General features: G+C 36.1%; 2 protein-coding genes and 1 long non-coding RNA gene across 3 annotated transcripts; 2 read left to right on the top strand and 1 right to left on the bottom strand.

Moving 5' to 3' along the window:
• The first annotated feature begins 528 nt into the window (after positions 1 to 528).
• Positions 529 to 12,883, top strand: LOC140152615 (phytanoyl-CoA dioxygenase, peroxisomal-like). Its single transcript, XM_072175026.1, has 8 exons — positions 529 to 626; positions 5,428 to 5,576; positions 6,879 to 7,047; positions 7,401 to 7,482; positions 8,462 to 8,643; positions 10,410 to 10,559; positions 10,981 to 11,118; positions 12,078 to 12,883. The coding sequence occupies exons 1-8, from the start codon at positions 546 to 548 to the stop codon at positions 12,129 to 12,131; spliced, it is 1,005 nt and encodes a 334-aa protein (XP_072031127.1). The 5' UTR covers positions 529 to 545; the 3' UTR covers positions 12,132 to 12,883.
• Positions 12,884 to 15,672: 2,789 nt separating this feature from the next.
• On the top strand, positions 15,673 to 18,064 carry LOC140152614 (uncharacterized). Its single transcript, XR_011859036.1, has 2 exons — positions 15,673 to 16,200; positions 16,351 to 18,064. It is a non-coding gene; the product is annotated as an uncharacterized lncRNA (long non-coding RNA).
• Positions 18,065 to 19,393: 1,329 nt separating this feature from the next.
• On the bottom strand, positions 19,394 to 25,392 carry LOC140152612 (uncharacterized). Its single transcript, XM_072175025.1, has 4 exons — positions 25,191 to 25,392; positions 22,021 to 22,424; positions 20,805 to 20,917; positions 19,394 to 19,960 (listed from the first exon to the last, which is right to left on the bottom strand). The coding sequence occupies exons 1-4, from the start codon at positions 25,244 to 25,246 to the stop codon at positions 19,691 to 19,693; spliced, it is 843 nt and encodes a 280-aa protein (XP_072031126.1). The 5' UTR covers positions 25,247 to 25,392; the 3' UTR covers positions 19,394 to 19,690.
• Between the last annotated feature and the right edge of the window lie 1,926 nt (positions 25,393 to 27,318).

Raw genomic sequence — 27,318 nt, 5'->3', positions numbered from 1 at the left:
TGATTTAATCAGTTGAGCTGCTTCAATGAGTGTTATCTTGGTTTAATAGCTTTTAATGGGGTTTAAGTCCTGCAAAGGTCGAGATGAATTCTACTGTAGACATGACTGCATCATGTCACATTTTCCCGCATGCATTGTTAGTGGTTTTCGAGGAAATGAGGAGGCCTTTTTTTTTCTTTTTTTGATTGTGAGATTCTGAGGGATAAACCCCCAGAGTAGGCCCTACCAAAAAAGTTTTGGAAGTGCTACCCATATTCTCTAATAAACTTATTTAGGCCCTAGGCCTATATGTATAAAGTTTTCCTAAAATATTCCAAAGTCTAAAAAATATTTGAAAATTCTGAAAAAAATTAACAAATCTCAGAGGTAGGGGACGAGAACCAAAACATTAATTTTATACGGCCTAAATAGAGGATACCGGTAGTTTCTTGGTTTCTTACGCACATGTGCCTGTTTGTACCGTGTCTGCTTTTCCCAGGGTTTCTTCAGAACGCATCATGTGATCGATGTCACATGACATAAAAAATTATTAGCAATAAGCAATCATGGCGGATGGCAGATTGAAGATTTTGAGTCAACATCTGGGTCATAAACCGGCGAATTTTAGAGGGTTTCAAGAGAACATTGTATCCTTGTTTTTATATATCTTCATTTAATTGTTTCTTAATCGTAAAAAAGTTGGAATCAGTCGTGTTATCTGAACAAATAGACGTGAATCGGTAACATTGGTATTAAGCAGAACTGACATACTGAATTTTTTTAAGCTTACTCATTATACATACATGTACTATTACTAGTACAGGGATCTATTCTATACGGTGATTTTTTTTATTATGGGTGGATCACCGTATAGGTATTTTACATTGAAAATACACGTAACCCATGCACCACGCAATTGAATAGCAGCCCGAAACTGCACAGGTTCGCTAGATCGCTGATTACCAGTTGCTCATCTCGTCTATGTAATCGGCAATCGCGGAACCTAAAAAAACATGGCGCATATCATGGTCGAGAATTGACGCAAATTTTACGGTAAAAGCCCGATACTGTACAGGTTCGCTAGATCGCTGATTACCAGTTGCTCATCTCGTCTATGTAATCGGCAATCGGGGAACCTAAAAAACATGGCGCACATATCATGGTCGGGAATTGACGCAAATTTTACGGTAAAAGCAGTCATACCTAGAAAGGATAAAATTCAAATTGAAAAAATATTCTAGGTATGACTTGTTGTACTACATCATAATACTAATAATGGTGTGTCCGTCCATCCGTCCCTCTGTCCGCGCGCTATTGCGTTCGCGCGGTGCGATATATCGCGTACGCATGGTGCGAAATCGCGTGATTGCGGTGTGCCATCGCGGAGTATCAACGGGTGTGTGCGCAGAGTACCGCATCGCGCATCGGAAAGCATAACAGTGTGACAGGTGCATCTAATCGGACTAATATAGGCCTATTTTCAAGACATGATTAACATAAAAAATCATCAGTTATGGTAAGGCCTATATAACCCGTTTGCATTCACATTTCGCCCGATTGAATTGACGGCCTACATCCAGATACTACTAGAATTTCGCGGTCCTCCAATGTGGTAGCAGGACAGGGCTTGAAAGAGGCGAACGATGGGTTTTCAGATTATGGGTTCCAAAGTAAGCGCCACAGCTACAAAACAGAGTTGATTAAGTTGTGTCTTAATCATTGAGAGACGTATATACTATAGTAGTAGTTTGAAAGGTCAGGACAAGTATTATGGGTAGGCCCTAACGGTGTTAGGTAATTAGAGATAGGCGCTAGGTCTATCACGAGAACCGCCCAACCCGAGAACCGCGAAATCTAGTGTACTATAGTATAGTAAATACCAGAGAAGTTCAGCGATGGCTCTTTCTAACATCGCATCGACCGTAAACACGGAAGTGAGGTTCTGATTGGCTACGATTGATCAGAACCAGATCGATGTCTGATTGGCCGGTGACTCTTTTGCATGGCGAGCGCATATACATATACATTTACATGCAACATCATGCCACCGCTGAAGTTCTCTGGTATTTACTATAGTATAGTATTACATGATTAGTTATTTTATATGTCATGTATGTTTTAAACCCCGGCCTAGCCCGAGGTACTCGCACCTCCGTCACAACGATTTCCACTGATGAATTCTCCGAACGCAGGTCTGAGAACAGTGAGATGTCTATGGTAGGGATGTTATAAAATTTTGAACTTTGAAGTTCAATATTTTTAGCTGAAAGTTCTTTCATTTGAAAGGTAATCTAATTACCTAAACATTAAGGGGTTAATCATGTTTCTATAGTAAAAATATTAAATTCTCGATCATGATAACCAACATGGATACGCACAGTTATTTGCGTCGAGCGTACTACGCAAAGACCAGTCGCCAGTCCATGCAGGTCGCGCGATCGTGTTATTCTATGAAAAGTATGCTGACGCAGAAGGTACATCCTCTCATGATCGAGAATTTGTTATTTTCCCTATAGTGCACATATGTGTACATCCATATCAATGCACTTGTCGGCTGCTACATGTGTCTCATTTCACATAATAGCTAGGGATAATAAATACCAGACTCATCTCAAGTGGAGGTCACTTCAAATAATCCCCAGGTCACATGGTTAGGAATACAAAGAATATTCCTCAACCATGTTACTTTGGGATGATTTGGGATATTTATTCCTAGCTATTGTGTGAAATGAGACGCATGTAGCAGCCGGCAAGTGCATCGTTTTGATATGGACGTACACATATATACTTTTGAAGTTACAGACAAAAATAGTATGTGTCATCAAATTGCCCAAACTTTTGTGTGTGAAATTGTGATAGCAGGCACATGTAGTCATGTACAATGTACACTACTGTAGGCCTATGTGACCCCAGATGACCTCCTCCCTTAGGCTAATGAAAGTTGATTCCCAGTTTCCCGTTACCCTACTCCGCTCAAAACAATTTGCTGGCCAAATATTTCATTATTTTGAATAAACTTCTAACAAATTTTAACACACAAATAAATAATTGTGGTTTTAAATATATCATAAATCTCTTTCTGTTGATTTTCAGGGATTTTCTTTGCAGTGGGAGCATGGTATATGGTTAATAATGAATTAATAATGAATACCTACTCAATTCTCTGTCCCGCACTTTTTGATCTGCTCTGATCTCATCCCGTAAAAAATATTATGAAACTTTTGATAATGGTTGTACAATCACCTTTATGTGGTTGTAAACTACATACTGTGATTTATCACATGTATACATGGGTACCGGTAGTTATTGGTTTACACCTGTAACAGATGCAGTAATGAAATGGTATAAAATAATGAATAATGAAATGGTCACCTACACAGTCATGAAAAATTATGTAACGGGAAACTGGGAATTGACTTTCATTAGCCTTTACGTGGCATTATGTAATATGTTTACCCCCCCCCCCAAAAAAATGGATACAAACGAACACTAGCCACCAACAAATGCAAGGGCAGCTGCTAGCAAATTTGTTGCTAGTGTTTCTTAAGTACCGTAAATGAAGATGAGCTAAGATGAGACTCAAACAAAACATATTTGGTACCGTACATGTTTGTAAAATTTGAGGATGTAAAATGACCAGATTTGTGACTGTTATCGTCGCTGTGTTTTGAATTCTTCCTACAAATAGAAGCCGTCAGTGTGACGTCGTCACCACGACATGAGTTCAGGGTGCCCCGGCTTTGAAATGGTATCATGTTCATGGCCCTATGACTATGATGAGGAAGGAACAACTAGGGCCATGATGTTTTGAGCTATTTTGAACCCAGCATATAATCCTTAACAGGCACACAGCAAAAAATTATAACAACTTGTTTAAAATTTTAAACAACTGCTGTTTAAGCAGTGAACTTGAACAACTGTTGTTTAAGTTTTAAACAATGGAGGTTGTTTAATTTAAATTTTAGCACCCTTTTAAACAACCTATAATATTTTGCAATAATTGACGAGAGCGTATTTTGAGCGTACACCACATATTTACTGCGTTGAAACGCACTTGTCTCTGATTGGCTGCTGAGGCGATGTGCTGATGGAAATTTGTGAATGAACTTTGCGCCATACGCATTGTTATAATTAGCTCTGATTTTGTGTAACATCACGGTAGTACGCGCTTGTCAAAAGTTTACTGCAAAATATACTTCTAAACAACTGTTGTTTAAAAGTGGTTATTAAAATATCAAGAGTTCTTTTTAATGGTGGTTGTTTAAAAATGCAGGGATGGGAATGGCGGTTGTTGTAAAAATAACCAGGGTTGTTTAATGGTGGCTGTTTAAAAATGCAGGGTTTTGTTTATGGGTGTTTTTATAACTCAGGGTTGTTTAATGGTAGTTCTTTAAAATTCTCAGGGTTGTTCAAATGTGGTTGTTTAAACCCACTGTGGTTTGAATTATATGCTAATAGGAGTTTAAATTTCATGTCAAATTATTTGTATACAGTGGAAGCTTTTAACAACCTGATTCTTTTATTGCAAAACCAACAAAACAACAGTCTCGTAACAATCACTTCTGCTATGACACGATGTGTGACAAAAGTCACAAATCGAACTAAACATTTTTTTGCCATAAGACTCATGAATTCCTTGTGAATTGATTATGACAATACTGTGTGAGGGTAAACTTACACCATTGCACGTACACCATTTCATCTGAAGTTTTAAATGAAGTCAACAATACCATAAACACTGATAAACAAATTCAAAGGTCAACATGGATCTCCTAGACCAAAATGTTATTGACCTTGCATAAGTTACCAGATTATAATAGTTCTATAACCTTGCTTACTCTGCATTTATTTTTTGATTTGCCTGGCAAGTGGAAAGGTCCGGGGGAAAGGTTTCCTATGTGTAGGTGCATACTTTTGGCTCTCACAGTTCAGGGTCCACCAAGGTGATTTTGATATCAATCAGATAATATATTTGATGGGCAGTCATATGATATGATCTTATCTCGCCAATTCATTTATTGATAAAAATAAGTCTGATTTCATACAAATTAAACTGGATTGCTGTTGATGATTTTGACATGTTTTGCATTCTTAGAAACTTAAAAGGAAATTGATGTCAATTAACTGCAACATTATTTTGGTGTGCGGCACTGCGGTGAGGGTTGTAAAAATCAGCCATTTGGCAAAAGTGGATTGATTTAAATTGAAAAAAAACTTGAAGAAAGTGATTGTTTTACAGATTTTCATGACTTTTTAGATTTAGATTTAGAGGGAGCTCTCTATTTGACATGAAATTTACCCCCAAGGCAAAGGAGCCCATGTGCGCCATTAGGCGAATGTTTACGGTATATCTAGAATCCAACCATACATGTATGTTTATTTGTCACATGTTCTGTACGTTATACTAGTATTAAAGTGTAAAATTCCTTAACCATGCATGTAACACAGGTATTGAATGGAACCCAAGGAGCTGCAGCTGGTGTTAATTACACCCTAGGTAATCGTAAATTAACACCACAACAAGAGGCATTTTATGAGAAACAAGGATTCTTGGTGATAAGAGGACTTGTGTCACCTGACAAAATTGAAAATTACAGGTAATTGTCCCTATTTACAAGTGACCATACCCTGGGACCAAGCTATGTAATTTGTATATGTGTGACCTGACAACATTGAAAAATACAGGCAACTTAGTGAATCTGGTGAGGAACCAAAATAGGAAATATTAAATTTACCCACATTGGTCAGTAAGGTTTTTTTTCAAGGCATATCTACATATTATGTAGGCATCAAGAACTAGATATTGTAGAAGCTACCTGCAACTGATCACCCAGATAATGATTAACCTCCTTGCTGAAGTGAGCCTGTGATCTGTAGCTATGCGTTATTCCTTATGCGCAGGGTATAGATGGAAAGAAAATGGAATCTAAGATCATGAGATCTGGCAGATATTCTGACTCGGGGATCTGGGGATAGAACCTGCAATGTACATGTAGTTGCTCTTTTTGGCTTTAAAGTTGTCCCTGTTTAAAATGCTCATGGTGATTTCAAAATAGACGTCTAAATTGGTCTCAGTTGTCATTTTATGATTTATATGAGTATAAATATACAATGTAGTACAGGAAGTGGAAAAGAAAGAAAACAAAAACTCTGCCTGCACTACCATATTTTGCAATGGCCTGTTACTCCGATACAATTTTGTTTTTAATGCTCTCATGTACCATTTCTGGCAAATTTTATTTTTTCATTCTTTACTCAAAATGTTGAGATAATATTTATCCATTTTAAGCATAAATAACAAGGTAAAGTGAAAGAAACCCCACTGGTTATTTTCGTTGTTTAACATGGAGTTGTATGGGGAAGTTAAAGGAGGATTTCATGATCCTAGCATCCTCTTTTTATGACATTTTCCAGTAGATGTCCACGAAAAGAGCTTATTCCCAAATTTTCAATTGATTCCGATTTTCCGTTCGCGAGTTATGCATGATTATGTGTGTTACACTGCTCCATAGACAATGCGTTGTAATTTCGTTCTGGTATACCAGAACGAAATTCAAATTTAGCGATATTTTTGCTAAACTAATTAATCTGTAAGACATATTTTGTACATAAACATTATGTAGCCAGAGGTATCCATTGGTATAAAAATCTCAACTTTTTTTGAGAAAAGTGGGGATGAGGCTGTGGATCATGAAATGCCCTTTTAATTAATGTGTGAATTACATATGACTTTATATCCGAAATTGCTCCATTGACTGACAAACACTTCAAATTTGGCTGATTCCATTTAGGTGTAATATGGGACATGTGTAAACATATCAGGTTTGAAAAAAATTAACCTATTTCTTATTATAAGATCATACATTATATGGCTTTAACTAAAACTTTTTAAATTACAGACAACGCTTTGCAGACATATGCAGTGGCAGAGTACAGAACCGTGGCATGCTCGTAATGCGAGATGTTGCCATTGCCAAATCAGAGTTTGTCCAAGGAGAGAAAGCTGTGACTAAGATACAAGACTACCAAAATGACCCAGTGTTGTTCAGCTACTGCACATTGCCTGAGGTAGATACAATTACCGTACTGACTCGAGTATAATCCCACCCCATTTTTAGGTGAATATTTTTTGTAATTGGGGAGTGGAACTATACTCGAATTTCAATTAAAATATTTTTTGTAAGTTGTTGTTTTTTTTTGGGGGGGGGGTTTGTAGTGTCCCTGGATCTAGAGCTATATATGCTAGGATCATTCATGGTTGACTTATTTTTAAAAAAATTGCATGATTGTTTGTCTTTTTAATATGAAAAATGATAATTTGTATTCATTGGTTTCAATTAATTATGCCTGCTGTTGATCCACACGGCATGTATTATATAATTTTAATACCAATACTGTTTATTTCTTATGTAATCTTTCAGATATTGGAATATATCGAGTGTTTCACTGGTCCCAATATCAAAGCCATGCACACTATGCTAATCAATAAGCCACCAGATCCAGGTCAGTGACAGGTTACATGTACAGAATCTGTATTTTATTTTTATTTCAGTTTGTCTCTTAGCGAGGCAGATATGTGACACAGATCAAGTGAGATATTCCCTACAGGCAGAAATCATGAAAATGTGTACATAGGGGTTGTTAGGTATGCTGATTTGAAAATCCTACGGAGACAAAAAAATCTGACCAACCATTTGGGGGAGAAGATAGAGACCATTGAAATCCAGTATAAGCATGAAATTGCGTATTACTGCAATTTTTTCTTTTAAGTAATAACCAGGGGTGTGTATATTCAGAATCAGCCAGGAGCCAAAATGGCACCCTTGTAAATTAAGTTATTGAGGTCAAAGGTCAAACAAGGGGATAAAATTTTAAAATGTTTAAATCAAAGTATAAAATATCAAACATTTTTCTTTAGGTCCTAAGAAGTAAAAAGTCAATGGTTATATATCTATACAATACCTAATTAATGAGATATAGATCAAAAAAGGTCAAAGGGTAAAAACAAAATTGTACATGGGTAAAATTTTCAAAATGCTCCAATTGCAATGAAAATGGTCTCAAATTATCCGCCTTGACAAATGAAACACAAAATATATAGTTTCTGAGACGTCATCTTATTCTAGAATCATGGGTCCAAGTTCAACAACCCTATATAGCCTACGTAATATATATAGCCTTGACAGTTCAGAGGTCATAACATAAAATCTAGACTCCGTAGATATGGCAAACTAGGTCCTGCGACTTTATGCTCATTTTATGGAAATCGAACATTATTGCTTTATGGGAATTGATCAATACTTCAATTGACATTATCTTGACCATGTGCGTGCGGTGATATTAGTGCAGAAAGATCTGATCCTTTTGATGTAATTGCATTCATATGTAATGGGAAACTTTCATATACAGTGTAATACCATAGATAGTGCAAAATTACCATGATTTAAAAAAAATGTGCATGTTTTTCAACACCTTTGTGCAGGCACCAAGAGCTCCCGCCATCCTATGCATCAGGATTTGCACTACTTCCCATTCAGACCTGCAGAGCGTATTGTGTGTTCCTGGACAGCCATGGAGAAGGTGCACAGAGAGAATGGTTGTCTAGTTGTGGTGCCTGGTAGTCATACAAGAGAATTGCAGCAGCATGTGTATCCTGAGTGGGAGGTGGGTATATGGGGATAAAGGGCCATTTTATGATTCTAGCATCCTATTCTTATTTGGTATAGTTCAATAGATATCCTTAAAAAAAACTTATTTCCAGTTGATTTTGACATTGAATTGTATGCCGTATTTCGTCAAATAAACGCGCCCGGGGGCGTTACATTTTCCCAAGGGGCGTTTATTAGAGGTCATTTTTAGCACGACAATTCCCGTTAAAATCATTAGGTAAGCTTAAAAGTCACGCTAAAATGACAAACTATGAACTTTTGACACTGACTTTTGGTTCACTTCCGGGTTTCTGATGCAGATATTCGCCATTTATTGCTGCTATTACCGACCATGTGAGCAACTTGGTAAGCTTACTACACAAGATAGCATGGAAATATCGAATTTTTGAAACATCTTGGTTGAAAAAAGTGGTGGGGGAGTTTATTTCAGGGGGGCGACTATTTGACGAAATACGGTAGTTGTATGGGTGTATGTACATGTACAATCATGATACTGACTTTTGTAGACCAGAAGTTCCTCCTAGCATGCTAGTTCTCACTTCTTGCTGCAATAGACACTGTCAACAACTTGAGACATTTCAAATGTGCATGTAACTGTACACCTGTTTTTTTTTCCTTGTGATCATGTAAATCAATCAAATTATCATGCAGAATAAACTATACTATTAGGCTAATGAAAGTTGATCCCCAGTTTCCCGTTACATAGTTTTTCATGACTGGGTAGGTGACTGTTTCATTATTCATTATTCATTATTTTCAAACTTTCGTTATCGGTGCAAAGTTAATTACGGAATGCTATGTTTTTAGGCCCAAATAAAATAATAAAGTATAGTTAGTAATGACCATGCTTCACTTCAAAACAAATTTTAATTAAGCACATCTTCTTTGGAATCTTCAAATTAACCTATAGGTTGTGCAACATATGAAAGCACCAGAAGTCCATGATAGTCTTTGGAGAACCACTTTTCCATATAAATACACGGTGTCTGTGTGTTCTATTGCACACTACTTTTTACAAACCAAACTTACTCTCCACAAGCACATCTTTGGAAGCAATATTTATACGGAAATTAGTTTGTCTACTTGCACAAACTGGAGGTTGCTGGTAAAAATCATCACAGGGTGCACGTGTTAATAATAAAACAACCATGCAAGAAATTGACAAATAAATCATTTTATTTATAAGTTTATTTTATTAAATACATAAATATTTGTAAGAAAAGCAGAATAAATTTGACTTCAACCTTTGTTTATTTTATTTATTTTGATGTTGTCTATATATAGCGCGCTATATAGTGCACGGTAGAAATGCTTTCATATTTGTTCATCGCTGGTTCCCGCGAACTTGGCTGCCTCTCTTTGTGTTCGGTCTATCCATTTAGTGGTAGGAGAAACTTAGATGCAGGGATTCCTAGTCTCCAGTAAATGCGCCCTCACGATATCGCCATTTTTACCACGTAGTTTAACCCAGCGTTTGCAAAGACTATTCGGGCCGGTCAGGGTTCGGCGTAAAAGTGCTTAAAATACGTTAGTCGGACGTGAAAGATGACATTAAAACTATCCTTTTTTCTTAAAAACTTGAAAATGTGAAATAATGAAATAATGGAAAATAATGAAATATTTGATCGGCATTTTTTTCTGACCGGAGTCGGGTAACGGGAAACTGGGAGTCAACTTTCATTAGCCTTATGCTAGAGCTAACCAGTTAATTATCCTAGTACCGGTAGTTGTTTCATCAATTTTTATTTTACCATTTCATAGGGAGGAGTGAACAAGATGTACCATGGTATTAAAAACTTCCGCCCTGACGATGAGCGTGTGCATCTGGAGATGGAGACAGGTGATACAGTGTTCTTCCATCCCCTGCTCTTTCATGGCTCTGGAATGAATCGCACTGAAGGATTTAGAAAGGTATTGGATTTTATCAAAGTTTATTACAACTTCCTAATTTCTCATACAAAATCCTTTTTTGCTGTCTTTTGTATGCCACATTTTGAACCTGCAGTGACATCCTTCTTTATTGTTCTCAACAAGGTCATTTAGCACTTGCCAACATGTTCAAGACGTGAGTAGAACTAGGCCATGTCTGGATCACATGATGCTATGTGGCTTACCGATATTTCTTGACCAGTGATGATGTGACTAAATTAGCCAAATCAGGATCCCATTTAAACAGTATGAAAGAATGCTGATAAAATATAAGTTCAGAGATAGTGCCTTTTTATGAACCGGTTATATATATAAAATGAGTTCTACTATTTGAAGTGGTATTACAGAAAAAATCTTTAAATTCAAAAGGTATAATTCAATTTTCTGTTTGAACACATTTCAGGCAATTTCTTGTCACTATGCCAGCAGTACTGATTGTGATTACATTGATGTTGAAGGCACCACCCATGAGAACATTGCTGAAGAAGTGATTGGGATAGCCAAAAAGAAACTTGGCGAAGAAGTGCAGTTTGAATATGCGGTAAGTTTTTGATGGTTAGTGTGGTATGGGGTGACGATATCCCAAGAATAGACTGAATCATTTGGCATCTAACCAACTATGTATGTTACTGTGTAATGCTTGTTAGTGATGACTGAATTCCAAATTCATAACAAACAAAACAAATATATGCATATACAACTTTTGTTATGAATCTTAGGGCAATAATTTCTGCTGCATATGTGCAGTTGTAACAGGATCGCACTGAATGTTCTAAAATACTGAAACTCAGACTCAGGTTAAAAGTATAATGACCACATCTCGTTATGTAGTTAAATGTATGCTTTACAATGACCTTGTTGCGTGATGTGTTATGCATTCGAACAAATTATGCAGAGGCTGGCCGACGTGGCCGCCATATTTGAACATCGAATGATTGCATGCTATGATTGATTACTATAGCAGTATTTCTTTTTCAGCTATTGGATTTTTTACAGGGAAAACAAAAGATACAGTCAAATTGAAAAGAAGAAAATGTGACATAAATGGAATTTAAAAAAAGTGAAAAGTGACAATTATTAATGAGGTTAATAACTTTGCATCAGTTGTTTTGAGGGTATTGTGAAATATCTAAACATTGTGCTTTGGAAACAAAGAATAAGGGACATTCCAAGGTCATTAACCTCTGAACAAAGCAGTCATTAACCTCTAAACAATGCTTTTTGTAATGTATCAATTTTCCACAAGGGCTGACATTAATCTATCAATTGTACACAAATTAATACAAATCAAAATTCTATGCTTAAATGTAATAGCCAGAGTATGCATAATGGGCATACAGATAAATCTATATTAATTATTAGCAAATATAATGACTGGGGGATCTCAACTGCATGTAGCTGCAAGTCTCCAGACATAATACATCTACATTTTGGAGAAAGGTCATGCTCTTGGGGCATAACTGAACTTAAAATTACAATTTTACCTCTCTCCAAATGCAGGATGCGTGGAAACTGAAAGGCAGACTTGTTCGAGGTCAGGAGGGATGCATGTAAGAAGGAACAACAGATACCCTCAACAAGGACACTGAAATTAATGGAAGACATGTACTACAGGATGTCACAAAATTATTAATGCTCACCCATGAAACCATGTTATGTTTTGTCTGACTTTTACATGATTTACATCTCTTCCGTAATTTGAACATCACAAGATCCACATATGCTATTAATGGTCACTGCAAAAATATTATGAAACATACATGTACTGATGATGTGATGATGAAATACAGATACTAATCAATTTGGGATGCACTCTATACATGTACGTCCACTAAGTTGATGCCAATCTGTATTTCAGAGTGGGGATATGGTAGATACATGTACATCCCTTGATATCATCTGCAACTTGAGATTTAATAATAAATTGTGACATAATAAATGCAGGCAAGACTTCATATATGCTGCTGTTTTTTGGCATCAAAAATTGGGAAATTGTTGCAAAATATCCCTACTTATTTTTGTAAGACATATCAGAATTTGGAAATCTTAAAAGAAACACCAAAAAACAAGAAAAAATAATGATATTATCATAGAGGTACCTAAAATGTAGTATGTGCAATGTAAATACTTCATAACAAGTAACTGTTACAAATACGCCTATAGCTTCAGAACTATTAATTGTATTCACAATATTTTAATACAGAAAGAAAGGTGGATTGTGTATGTGCATGTTGATACCCCATTCAGTTCATTATTATGTTTTGACGAGTCCAAGTGTGTGAAAATATTGGATCCAAAACATGATAAAATTGATGTTTTCGGCCAATATTTTATTGAGTGCGTGCTATGAGTTTTAAAATATTGGACTCGGTTCGCTTGTCCAATATTTTAAAACTCATAGCTCGACCAATAAATATAGGCTCAATTGATCCAATTTTATATTTGAAATATCAGTATTTTAAAGAAAAACAACCAAAATTTAAAACTAATTATGCAGTAATTATTATCTGTATTGATTTGAATTCACCGCAAAGATAATAGTTCGTTTTACATGCCACAATGCTTGGGATTAACAACCATTAACAAGTATTGTGTGCAACTTTTAATGTATTATACCATTCATCTGATTGATAAAAACTTATTTTAAGGCAATGTGAATTATGTGATTGGTACATTTGTAATTGTATTGTATTAAGAGGCAGCTGATAAGGTTGATGGAAATTGATAATATGTAAGGACAAAGTCACTTCTGATTATTCTTTATTCATTATTACATGTAGGTAAAACTTCATAATGCACTGGTTCAAGGTGTTGACCCCCGTTTGATGTGACCAGGCAGTTGGACACTTATGATTCATTTCCATTAGCCTAATAAAAATATTATTTGAATACTTATCTTATGTACATGCAAAGATTTTCAGGATTGATATTTTATCCTGTATATCTTATAAACTTATACTGTGTTCAGCGGTCAAATTCCATGGTATCGCATCGCATTTTGCGATGCAATTTCCATCAACTGCTATGCACTTTTCCAAAATGCATCGCTAAAAGTGCTATACACCGGGCTATACATAAATTTGAGCTAAATTTCACGTCGCATTTGCCTCAAAAGTCCCCCAATGCATCGCTATTTGCTAGCCAAATTCCGCAACACGTCGCATTTACCTCAAAACACATCTGGATGATCTGGAATTCCCCGAAAATCAAAAACATCACGCAATCTGTATTTTCTCATTCTTGTTACATCTAAGATAATTATGCTGTATTCCGTTGCAAAAATAAGACAAAACAAAGTTGGGTAGTACACCACATTTCGCCATAATTCATTCTAGAAACGCTTGCTGTTAGAATAAGAAAAATTTTAATGCTAAATTATTGCACATTCTAGGGAAGCGTGGTTACGTTTTGAAATAACCGAGTGGGAGGGTTTTCAAGAAAATATTTTTCCTGTCAAAACTGAAGCATCCTCTGTATAAAAGAAAATATGAATATTAACTGCACATCATATATAACGATTCGTGATACCCAATTGTGGCACATTTGATGTCGTTTATGAGGCAGAGAATTTTATTTCAATTTTATATACGCCAAAATATTTTTTTAATTGAGCAAGAATAAGGATAGAAAAACGTTGAAAATTCTATGTATAAATAACATTAGACCCGCAAAAGATTACTGTTTCGTTTTTATGGTAATCTAATCTTTTATTTCCTGAAAAAACATTTGGGGTCTAAAATGGATTTTTATGTAATTGATAAAAACATCGAATGTAAATACAAGAAAAATGGTAGGTTCCTCTATAGTATTTTACTGACCATGGAAATGTACTGACACCGTGTCAAAATCGATATAATGTATTGTCCATATACACCAATCCGAGAAGCGTTTACTGTATTTGGCCCTCTATTGTCGGCAACACAGATGTACCAGAGCGGGAGATTTAATTAAATTCAATACGCATGATTGTGTATTGAATATCACTGTTGTGTACAATTCCCCGGGTACAATACTATATAGCACAAAATAAATAATGGATGGAACCCCCGACCTCGGGACACCGCAGTTTTACATCGGGGACACCGCAGTAATGGCGAAGTCGGATGGGTGTATAGACGCGCATTTATCATGTTTATTTTCGGATTAACAACAATTGAGCGCTATTAATACACATTAATGTTTTTAGGAAATAAAATTCCAAAATATGGTACGTTTTCTGCATTTGCTTGTCACGTGGTAGGCCTATATTGAAGTTGCGATTATATCTTCAAATAAGTTTCAAAAGGATTCCATCAAGACAAGTGGCCGAGTGGTCTAAGGCGCTAGGCTCATAGAGCATATCCAAAGCGGTGTGGTGCGCTGTGAGTTCGAACCCCGCCTCTGCCAAACTTTAAAAGAAGTAAAATTAAAATTAACTTTTACCTTTTTTTAAATTTCATATTGGGGAAATGTGACTGGGAGAATTTATGTATGGCGTGGAGTGGTGTGGTTGGGTAGCATATTGCGGAATCTGTCGTGGTTGATTGCTTATGTCATGCTTATGTTTACTAGCGTTACTCCCCCCCAAATTATGCGAGAGAATGTCGCCATTGCACGCACTAACTATACACAAAATCATAACACGTGTTCCTGGTGAAGGGAGTTACCAAAACCATAAGATCAGCAACCTTCGGAAGCTTGCAATATTTTTACGGGGATGAGATAATGTCGAGATAATGTTGAACAAAAATTAGGTGAAAAGTTTACTGAAGACCTAATCTGGTTTTATCGTTTTTGAAGGGTTTTTTCATCTGTGGTATTTTTGCTGTTCTTTATGGTCGTGGAGCGACTTTACCAGGTTTGCAAAATTGCAACATTATTTTTCAATGCTCATTCCTCGCGGTAAAAGTATAGGACTACCCTTTTTTTTTCAAATGCTATGATCCTGCTTCGTGCATATAATTATATTTGCTAATTGCCCTCAAACTCTGCCCTCGAGCGTGACATGTGATCGTCTGGGGCTTTATAGCCGAGATTTGATGACAATGACAGAAGTGACGGTAGATTCATAACGCAAAATATAAATATTGCATCATAAAATGCTACGCATTTTTTCTTTTTTTGCATAGCAAAATAACTGCTATGCAAAATTTGGAAACTGCTATACAAACATGTGTTTTGCATCGCACAAACAGCTATGCAAAAAAATTGACTGAATTTGAACCCTGACTGTGTTTCCTAACTCTAAATTTATTATTGTAATTTGTTACAAAGAGGGCGAGACTGGATTTGAAAGCATTGTTTCTCACAAAGAATACTACTTGTCATGAAAAATTTTAAGTGATGTGCTGCCTAAAATGTGTGTTAACTGTAATTTAATCTAACCCTTCACTTGGTGGGGGTCTTACGTTTCAGCTGGGCAGGAACGTGTGCACCTCCAACTAAACTACATGGAAGTGTGTTAGGGTTAAAGAATAATAAAATTATAAAATGTTATGGGCTCAATACTAGTTTGTATAATCTTATATACGTATGTTAGTTTGTTTCCATAAAGTATTTTAAGGTATATAATATTATAGTTAATCAAAACAGCTGAAATAGTCCTTGCTACTACATGTATACAAATATAATACTGCCATGAGAGGTTCTGGATAAAACTATGGACCCGAGATGAGATCAATAGTACTATTTTCCTGAGGGGCGTATGGGCCCTGAGGTGAAATCAACAGTATACAAATACTACATGGTTTGAAGGGAAATAGGGGAAGCTATCTTTCCGAGTTACTGGCTACAGGCCTAAATAGTGACCCTATTTCACTGAAAATACCATGTAGTATTTGTTTTATTACACCTCATACATATTTATGAGAGCATGACACAATACATAACATTTGATAAGAAAATAGGCGCTTATAGGCCCCTCGGCTAGGCTAATTTATGGTCTTCATCAAGACAAGTTTGTGCTTGTCTGTTGAAGTTAAGCTTTGGGTTAGAGAAAGCTCCTCTCCTCGCAATATGTCTTGAACAGCTTCACAGCTTTGTGAATTGTAAAATGGGTGTTTCAAGCATCCTTTTGCAGAATTAGTTCTGCCATATCTGCTTTGGACAGTGAAGGACTTCTTTTCATGGATGTCGCCATAATAAAAAGGTTAAATCCCGTTTTATCATACAGAGAACCATGATGATATATAAAATGCCAAGTCCAACACGGAAAACACGCTTATGAAAGAGAGTATGAACATTTGTTTCTGAGGATGATGATATTGTGAATAGAGGGAATACTATCGTCCTGTAAGATAGGTCATATTGGGGATAGGTCAATCTACTTGGGTTGTGTCAAGTTGGGATTGACCAATGAATTGGTGTCGTTCTCTCATGAAAATATATGAGGTGTAATAATAGTACTATTGATCTCATCTTGGGCCCATAGTTTTAACTAGAACCTCGAATAAAGGCAGTATATATTTGTTTCATATACTTCATTGATATATTCTTTGTTCATTGATTGGAGAAAATTATTGGACATTTGAACTCTCCAGCTTCTATCCTGAGTGAACAGCCAAATTTAAGCACAACATATATTTTGCCTTTCAAAACAAATGGAACAAGTCGGTAGTGTGAAATCACAGTATTGCAGTAGAACTGCTCTGTCACATCAGATGAGCGGCTATGGAAGATAATGTCGAAAGTACTATTTTTGGTTTGGAGGTACTGTTTACGGCTCATCCGGGACATTGAAAATACTATTTACGGCTTAGAGGTACTATTTACGGATGGGTGTACTGATGGTAGAATCATTTTTTGTCATGTGATCCACTTTTAACCAATCGATGAACAAAAATATAATAATGAAGTATGTAATATAGTAGTAGAGCATGTAATAAAATATACAAACAGCTCACTTTAATTCATGTATTGAAATTAAATTGTATAATTTTGTATATAAAATAGTATGTAAATTGAACTGAAAAAAGGGGAGGGCGCTAAAACATAAAATGGAAATTCCCTGATCCCTGTTGTTTCTCTCTCCCCTGGCATGTAATGGCTGTATATAAAAGAAATGTTTCAAGATAATTTCCATCAAAGAAGAAACTAATCTGTAGTTGTTGCCCATTTACATCCCTGATTATGTCATCGGTACATAAATATATGTAGAATTGCAGATCCAAACTTACCAGTAATAAAACAGGAATAATTTAAGCTTAAATAAACAACTAGTGTTGAAGTCTAATTTATTCTCATAAATTAAATGGTTTTAATGGAAATCTGTATTGGGCAAAAAACCATTTGTCAAAGAATTTATGCAGTTATGAACTTTTCATTCAAATAGTACTTTGAATACCCTGATGTAAATACAAAGATGTACACAATGGGCACATGCACCCCTTTGAGGATGGGGCATGTCCGTCACATGTTTTCCTGTGGCGGATTTGCCCAAAACTACATTGTACCCTCCAATAAATTTAAACTCCGGAAGAGAAAGACTTGTCTATAATTCTCTTACCAAACATTCGCATTGAATATGTTGTTAATGCAATATTTTAACTTTATTTTGGATTAGGGTCGTGTGTCTTGAGCTCGCCACCAAAAAAAGGTGGCGACGTTACATTTTGCCAAAGTCGACTCCAAACAAATGATGTTATCTCTGTCAAGCAAGATGTTATTGTCATGCTTGTGGTCTCATTTTATTGCTAAATAAAATGCACTTTCAACCCTGTAAAAAGAAATACTTGAACTTTTTTAATACTGACACTGTGCTTCATAATGGGCAGGGTGGCGGTGGTGGGGGATGTGGTGGTGGGGGATGTGGTACACACAAACTCTATGGGATTGGTATTTTTAGTGCGTAATCTGCTTCTGTAAAGGCTGTAAATTGGATTCGGACTCTATTTGGCATCTAAAAGACTCATGGCCTTACAGCTAAACAATTGTACTAATTGTTTTTAATCATTTATGATTGGTTTAGTCTAGAAAATACAAACTTTTCCATACAAAACTACCCGTTGTCATATTAAACACTGTAGTAAGTAATGCAGATGTCTTCAAAATCTAAAAGTTACTGTAAAATTTTAATTACTTATCCTATCATAGTCAAAGTATAGATTTTCTGAAGGGAAATTTGACGAGGAATCTAAATATGGACATATTTTTTCTGTATGGGTTAGGGGAAATGTTTAGGTTCAAAATATGTTGAATTGTAAAAAATCTAACATACTTTGGGACACCTTATATTCCGAGATTACCAAACAGCTGTGATTTTGGTTTCTTCCAAAGTCAGTTGACTCTCCATATTCTCTAACCAAATGAATGTTGTTTACTTCCAGTTTATTACTATAAGTTGGTAATAAGCAATGCATTGAGCGACCCATTTTTTATCAAAATCTTTTTTATTCCACCCTGTATATCTTGCAGGTCACCCTGTATAATGAGTTGAAATGTATATATTTCAATTGCTTATGCCTTCAGCTTTCCAAAAATGTATACTTTTGCTAGTTTAGGGTTGATGATTGTCGAGATAATCTAATTAGAAACCCGGTTGGTGTAAAAATTCATAATATTTGTCATGTAACGCTAAGGGTGGCGAGTTCAGGACACACGGCCTTAGGGCAACTTTGACCCATTAAATGGTAAACCTGCCCCATGGTGCAGGTTTCGCTTTGTAAACATTTTCTTTTTGTTTTATTCTGTTGCTATTGTAAAGCATATAATCCTGAGAATGTGGTTGTACATGTACTGTAGCTTTCACATCGGGCCATGTCAGGTCCTCTCTAACCTTAAAATTGATATCATCCCTGGGCTATTCAGAAATAATAGGCTAATACTCCCTCTCTCCCTATAAAATCATTTTTGCCAGCAAATTTTGACATCTTTGAATGAAACTATAAACTTTATGAGATGTTTAAGTTAAATTCCAAGAGAAAGATGAACAATATCTAATAAGGGAATTGTTTGTGTATGATGGCATCACTATTGTACGCTCAACGTACAACAGAATAAACAGCACACATTACTTCAAAAAGAAAGAGGAAAGCAGTCTTAAATTAAATTTAGTAGGGTCAGGTTTTTAAAATTTAACTTCCTTTCACTGCCATATTGCACTTGAAATTAATGTACAAGTATAGTCTCATTGTAATTCAACTTGTTACAGCTGATAATGAACTACCAGAAGCAACTGCCACTGATGTGTCCACTGTAGCTCCTAGTCCAACAACTTTCTGTCGTGTATTATTACTAGTCTCAGGTTTTAACACAGCCATAGTAGGTGACACTTGAACCATTTTAGCTTTTGGTGAAGCAGAAGCTTCCCATGGGAATGAGTTTGTTCGATTCCACTTGTTGGAAGACGTTCTTGAAGATGATGGATCAACAGGGTGTAGAACATCCCATACAAAATTACCATGCAACTGTTAATAGTAAAAGACAAAAGAATTTATTTGAACATGTTCCAAATATAAAATGATTGTATAAAATACCCACCAAGCAGGAATGTTAATGAATGAAAACAATGCAACATTAAAGTACATAATTGCACATATCTGCTGAATCCCCTAACTTTCATGTGGGTATGTTGTCATGGATGAGTGGAGGGAGCACAGATATTTGTGGCAATGAGGTCATTCAATTGCCAATCCGAAAATAATTTCAAATGAAAAGCTTCATTTTAAGCCATATGTACATTTTACAAACGTCTATTATTCAAAAGTATGATTTAAACACAGTAAACCTGTTATAGCACTACTTTTTGGGGGCAGTGGCGTAGATTTCTTTTTGAGATTTGGGGGGATGGGGTTGGAAAAAATTTCTTGAAGTATAGTGAATCCAGCTCCTTTTGGCGACAGAATATGTTTATGGTACAAATGAGCACAAAAAAATTGCCATGAGCTTAATTTGGTGGGTTGGCCAGAAACCCACATACAGGTGTCAACATTTTGAGGCAAAATATTGGGAGGATTATTACCCCCCCCCCCCCTCCCGATCTACACCTATGTTTTGGGGTGTATTTTTGACCCCAATGTCTATATATATTTAACTTGTTACTTTTGAAAACAGGTTGAAAACAAATTGCTTGGATCATGATGAGCCTGGGCTGACTGACTGGCGACACTCCATGCAAACCATTGCACCAAAATTATACTTTCAAGAATTGAACACAACACAGCACCCTCACATTATTTCTGGTGTTTTTATTTGTCATGCATAAAATGATAAACCATAAAATAGAAAAAGTAAATTAAGTGAGTCCCTCACCTTTCCTCTTTGTGGTAGGTTTGATGGTTTCCTGCTGTCATAAGCATGCTGGTAAGATATTCTTTCTACAAGCAGCCTGGGACCATTCTGTGCTGGAAGGTGGTTTACTGGAACTAAACAGGTTACAATGGAAAACAGGTGTTATTATGATTGAAGGCATATGTATGGACATCAGAAAGACATCATCTGTACATTATCATATCATAACATGTAGGTCTTCTGTCAAATACCATCTTCATTGTTCTGCCAAGAAATAGACTCAAATAATTCATAACAAAAATAGTTGCTTCTCATATCATTATAGCCTTGTGCCCCCCCATCCTATGAAGTGACAAGTTTGAAAATTACATTTAAATTGCCTAAAAACAGCCAGTGCACCCCAGTGTTGCACAACAAGTCCTTTTAGTAGCTACTTTCTATTAAAAATTACCCCTTAAATTTTAGAGGGCCATTTTGAGCAAATTGCCATTGTGCCTCGCCAATTTGGAGCCCTGGCATGACCACTTTTGTAATAATAAGGCCAAAGAAATAAAAGGTTTGTCTCAAAGCTCACGAGTGGTTTGAAAACAAATGCGAAATGCAATTTATTTTTATTCCCGACTTGGTATTTTTATGGTATTTTGAGAGAAAAAAATCTGAGTTTTTCCGGAAAAAACTAAAATTTAAAATGCACGCGCAAGCTTTGAGACAAACCTTTTTTTTTTTTGGCCTAAACAATATTTTGTACAGAGTTTTGGAATTAAATCTAATACTGGAACTTACTTTTTGCAACTATTGCTACGTTGCATCAGGAAACACCAGACTTCATCAGGCAACTGACCCGTTGGACTGGTCACGTGGCAACGTAGCAATAGTTGCAAAAAGTAAGTTCCAGTAATAGATTTAATTCCAAAACTCTGTTTGAAACTACTGGATGACTAAGAACATTCACTCATTAATATTTTGTACAGTCCCATTGTTACAAGCATGCAGGCAGTCAGGCACCAAGCTCTGCTTGGCTACTAATTTGTTTTTGGTATCATTTTTAATTGGCATCTAAGTTTTCACAATATGCATGTACATGTATCTATACATTCCAGCAAGAACAAATGCATAGTGAAACTGGAGTTCTTGTTCAAATGATGAAATTCAAATTTCCTAATTGTAAGGTTTTTTTTCGGTATGAATTACTCAGAGTCGTGCAAATCAATTACTATTGTAATACTGCAATATTTACCAATTCCTTTGGATGGAGCTGCATGTGGATTATATCCATGTCTTGTCGGAGAGGGTGATACTTTGTCAAGTTTCTTGAAATCTGCTCGATTTGTTGAGCTCTCACAGCATATCGGAATGTTATGTGGCTCTTCAGAAGTCCTTGATGGCCACCAGTGTTTATCATCTTCAGAAAATATCTTGACTTTAGTTTTCACATGGCATATTGGTTCATGAAGCAGTCTGCAGTCTTGTATGAGAAAGTTCACATCTGCAGGGTGTGGTGTGTTTTGACACGGTGGGCCAATAATGCGTGACTTTCTCCCTGCTGGATGGCGCTGTCCTGCATGAGTTGACTGATTGTGAGATTTGGCTGACGTGGTTTGCTTCGCATCATAATTGCTAAAGATTCTGTTGGTGTCTGGGCTAAATTGGAGAAAAAAAAATAACAAAATTGGTCAGTGGTGAATCATGACAAAACTGAAATAGCTTCAAAAGTAAACTGGAGTACCCATAGCATATGATACATGTACACAGTGACTCTGTACAGTGACAGTAGCCCTCAGCCCCTCATCCGTGTATCCATGTATACAAGCATGTGCAAGGTTAGGAAATGTTTGATCACAAAATATGTTTCATATCTGGTGCCATATCTAATTCTTTGGACTGAGATTTCAAACACATTTTTACAAAAGTAAGTTTTGATCCCTCCCTGCGCCCCAACAGGAGGACTTTTGTTTACTCTCTAGGACATCATTGAACTTTTGGTTTGTTCTCTAACATGCACTGATTTTTTAAAGATTTATTTGCTCCATTGCATTAATATATGAAGAGCTTAGTTTCAAAACCCCTTACATCCACTTGTCGAATTTTGAGAACACATCAAAAAATCATCAAAAAAATCATTGATATAAGGGAGTTTTCAACAAAAGCAGTTTTTGGTGGGATGCTTAATGCTTGGGTAGGATGAGCATCCTACCAAAAACTGCTTTTGTTGCAAACCCCCATAAATCAGTGATTTTTTTAAATGATTTTTTGATGTGTTCTCAAAATTTGGCAAGTGGATGTAAGGGGTTTTTAAACTAAGCTCTTCATATAAGGCGACGAAAAAAGAAAATCCTGTTCTACGGGCCCAACCGACCCAGATTTTGAATGACTTGGGAAAAAAATTTTCCTGTACAAATGAATGGCGACCCAAATTTCGGAAAATTCAGGAACAATTTTTTTTTTGTATTTTCTCAAATTGCAAATTATTTACAAATTTTAGTGATATTTTGGGTCATTTCCAAAAAAAAAAGGCAGCCCGACCGACCCGGCTTCAAAGGTCTGTCCGCCCACCAGAACAGTTTCTTTTTTTCGTCAGCCTAAGAAGAGGTATTTTATGATTCTAGCACCTTTTTAGGATATGGGTCAATATCCATAAAAAAAAAATCATTTCCAAAATTTCAGTGATATTCGGAATGTACACAACATTTTGTAGTCATGGTTTCTGAAGGAATAAAGATCTCAGCGTTTTTGGAGTACATGTAAGTGATGGGGTAAGGCTGTGGATCACGAAGTGCCCCTTTACTAGTCTTTGTTAAAGACTACTTGTGATTGAGGGACGAGCAGCAAAGCTGCGGCATCAAGCTGCAGAGTGGTGAAACGCAATTGAGGGGGATGAGCGGGCTTGCCATGAGTGGAGCACCGGGTGCGACAGTGTGCCAGAAAACCTGCCAGGTCATGTCGAGCTGTGAAGCAGCGAGTACCGACTTAGTTTGAATTACCCACAAGTGCAAGTTAATTAAGACGGACTCGCGCGATGAAAAAAACAAATAATTTTTGCCTATATATAAAAACCGAATAAACTTTGGTGATATCAGAAGCAGAAGAAGCGTATGAAAAAAATACAATTGCACAAAGCAAGGCATTCTGTCAAAAAGATGCTGCTTTTTATGTGTATTGCATTGAGAAAAAAAGGCAAAACCTTTGCATGAAAGTCCTTCAATTGTTTTCACCCATGGCATGCACCACGTAAGATACCATACTTATTATAAACTAGATTTCGCGGTTCTCGGGTTGGGTGGTTCTCATAATAGGCCTATCTCTGTTATTACCAAACACCCGTTACCCATATACCCGCCCTGACCTTTCAAACTACTATGATATAGGCCTGCGTCTCTTCTTATTGATCAAAACCCAACTTGACACAACTTTGTTTTGTAGCGGTGACGCTTACTTGGTATCCTCCGCGACACGCTCTCCGAGCACACGATAGCTCACAGACGCACTCTGCGAAGCACGCCGATAGCTCGCGTGCACGCCGATAGCGCCAGCGACAGACGGACAAACTCACGCGATAGCGCGCGGACAGACGGACAAACTCTCTATAATTAGTATTAAGATACTGGTACTATAGAAAAATGATCAAATTCGTGGACATCGTGGAACATACTCTTTGCGTGGCTGTGCGTAGTAAGCAGTTGCACGCAGATAGCCTAATATGGACGCCAGAGAGTAGCGTTGCCGTTGTACGCCGCGCGTGTAGTTAGCATGATTAGTCGCGGAGTAACAAGCGTAGTTGAATGTTCCACGATGTCCACGAATTTGATAATTTTTCTACAGTACAAGTGCGACTCAAAATGTGAGAGGAAAAATGCACTGCTACTATTTAGTCTATTTACGTGCACATCTTACGTCTATCCTTGTCGGTAGGAATCTCTTCATCAAAAGCAACTTCACCAGCATAAAGATGAGGTTACTTGTCTTGGAAAATCATTACATGATTCACAATGTTCATGATCATGATGATGTTAAAGGAGTATTTCGTGATCCTAGCATCCTCTTTTTATGACATTTTTCAGTACATATCCACGAAAAAGCATATTCCCAAAATTTCAGTTGATTCCGATTTTGCGTTTGCGAGTTATGCATGATTATGTGTATTACACTGCTCCATAGACAATACGTTGTAATTTCGTTCTGGTGCACCAGAACGAAATTCAAATTTCGCGATATCTTTGGCTTGCTAAACGAATTAATCTGCAAGAAATATTTTGATATTTTGTACATAAACATTATGTAGCCAGAGTATTCCAGTGATATAAAAATCTCAACTTTTTTTTGAGAAAAGTGGGGATGAGGCTGTGGATCACGAAATGCCCCTTTAAGCTTATAATAATTTTTACTCCCAAACTTGTCCGACCAACTTACTTAAATTTCGATTCCACCGCCTTTTTCTTAGAGAGTGGTGGCATGTACAGCGTCATCTCGTGTTGTTTGTCTTCTTAAATCTTCCTGAATCCTTAAACAAAATTTTACTACGTTCGTATTGTATAAAACTAAATTTTGAAACTCAACTTCAAGTTCCGTAAACCCGTATTTAAACCTAACTTCCGGGTTCGGTTGTCAATGTCAACAATGTAATGGGTTGCTATGCTGTTCGCTGATCCCTAAAAATTAACGATCACACGGCAGTGGGAATGGGGAGAGAGAAACAACAGGGATCAGGGAATTTCCATTTTATGTTTTAGCGCCCTCCTCCCCTCTTTCAGTTCAAATCGATTTGCATCATATCAATTAGGACTATTTACATGTTTTTTCAATGTAGGCTTTATTTTGATAAATAGGCCTACTGGTATGTGATATTGCAGGCCTGTAACCAGTGGGGCCGAGGGTACGGCGGACGCCCCCCCCCCCCATTCCAAAATTGACCCAAAAAGTCCCATAGGCTATACAACTTTTACAAGTTGGAGAAAGAAAAGCGATAAGAAAAATTGTAAAACATGATTATTTTGATAAGCCTTGCTTTACAACTAAGCCTAGGCCTATGTTTGTTTATTTCCAACTTTAAATAAGCCCCTAGGCCTACATGCCTACGAATGTTCAATGTTCGTAATAAGGATTAAGTTTTCTGAACTTAGGGTCCATATAGGCCTAGGCCTAAGAATAATGAAAATATTTATCTTTGAATAATGAAAATCGAAAGAATGCAGTAGGCCTAGGCCTAATTATTAAATTATTTTAAAGTTCTATATTATGTTCAGATATTTTTATTAAAACATTCAAATAACAGCCAAATGGCTGAATTACCTTACATGGTATTGACAAACCACTCATGTAGAGATTCCAAACACTGTTGTACCTCAGTGACGTCATCAATGGCTCTATTTTCACCTAAGTCGTCAACACTGGTCAACACACAAACGTGCATGCTGTTTGTCATAAATCTCAGTGAGCGCATCATTGATCATGCCTAAAAAGGCAATATATCCTATGATACAGCCCTGAAGTATACCACCATGTAATTCTACCCACTCAGAGTAAGTATTTTTACCTAGCTGGAGCTATGTGAGACCCCATATATCAAGAAAGGACGCACCGTTTTGCGCATGCGCATAGTAGTGATTTCCCGACTTTGAGCATGCTCATTTCAGTGATATCTCGACTTTGCGCACGTAATTAATTAAGATGCGCATTTGAACGAATTCCCTAGTTTGCGCAGCCGAATTTCCGATTTTGAGCAGCGTGCGCAAACTGGGAATTTCTTTGATATGCGCATGCTCAAACAGCCGAATTTCCGAGTTTGAGCAGCCTGCGCAAACTAGGAATTTCCTTGAAATGAGCATGAACGTATCACGGGAGCGAAGTCAACACGTAAAACTAAATTGCAATATTGCATCATGATCACGGACGGTACAACTGTCAAAACGGAGGAAATTATTGCTCTGAAGATTTAATTTTGCTTTCTATCATCAGAATTGTATATTATTATTATTATTATTATTATTATTATTATTATTATTATTATTATTATTATTATTATTATTATTATTAGTGTCATTATTATTATTATTTATTATTATTATTATTATTATTGTTATTAGTAGTAGTAGTAGTAGTAGTAGTGTCATTATTATTATTTATTATTATTATTATTATTATTATTATTATTATTATTATTATTATTATTATTATTATTATTTTTGTTATTCTTCTTATTATTATTATATTATTATTATTATAGGTGTTATTAATATTATTATAAATAAACTGTGGTTTTATTATTGATATAAGCCGGACTATTTGTATTATAATAAAAGTCACATTGGAGAATTTAATTTGTTTATATTATTAGTCTATTATTATTCTCTTTCTTCTGTTACTTATGTATTTATAATGTATCTTTTATGTATTTATAGGCTGTTTATTTATTTATTATCATAACATATTTTATCATTTATTGATTTATTATTATTTACTTAGTTGTTCATCTAACAAAATAAGTACATGTACCTTTTTGGGGAACTATATTGGTTATAATAATAAAATAATGATAAAC

Source organism: Amphiura filiformis, chromosome 5 (assembly GCF_039555335.1).
Source record: "Amphiura filiformis chromosome 5, Afil_fr2py, whole genome shotgun sequence".
NCBI classification, from domain to species: domain Eukaryota; kingdom Metazoa; phylum Echinodermata; class Ophiuroidea; order Amphilepidida; family Amphiuridae; genus Amphiura; species Amphiura filiformis.
Note: the sequence above shows the minus strand (reverse complement) of the source record. Positions and strands in the feature narration are given on the sequence as shown.

Bases quoted from the DNA above. Each gene is read 5' to 3' on its own strand.
- LOC140152615 (XM_072175026.1), top strand. From the start codon at position 546: ATGGCGGATGGCAGATTGAAGATTTTGAGTCAACATCTGGGTCATAAA. The intron at 8,644-10,409 runs GTGGGTATATGG...ACCATTTCATAG, and splicing joins ATGTGTATCCTGAGTGGGAG to GGAGGAGTGAACAAGATGTA. The intron at 10,560-10,980 runs GTATTGGATTTT...AACACATTTCAG, and splicing joins GCACTGAAGGATTTAGAAAG to GCAATTTCTTGTCACTATGC.
- LOC140152612 (XM_072175025.1), bottom strand. From the start codon at position 25,246: ATGACGCTGTACATGCCACCACTCTCTAAGAAAAAGGCGGTGGAATCG. The intron at 20,918-22,020 runs GTAAATATTGCA...TAACCTGTTTAG, and splicing joins AGCTCCATCCAAAGGAATTG to TTCCAGTAAACCACCTTCCA. The intron at 19,961-20,804 runs GTGAGGGACTCA...TACTATTAACAG, and splicing joins ACCTACCACAAAGAGGAAAG to TTGCATGGTAATTTTGTATG.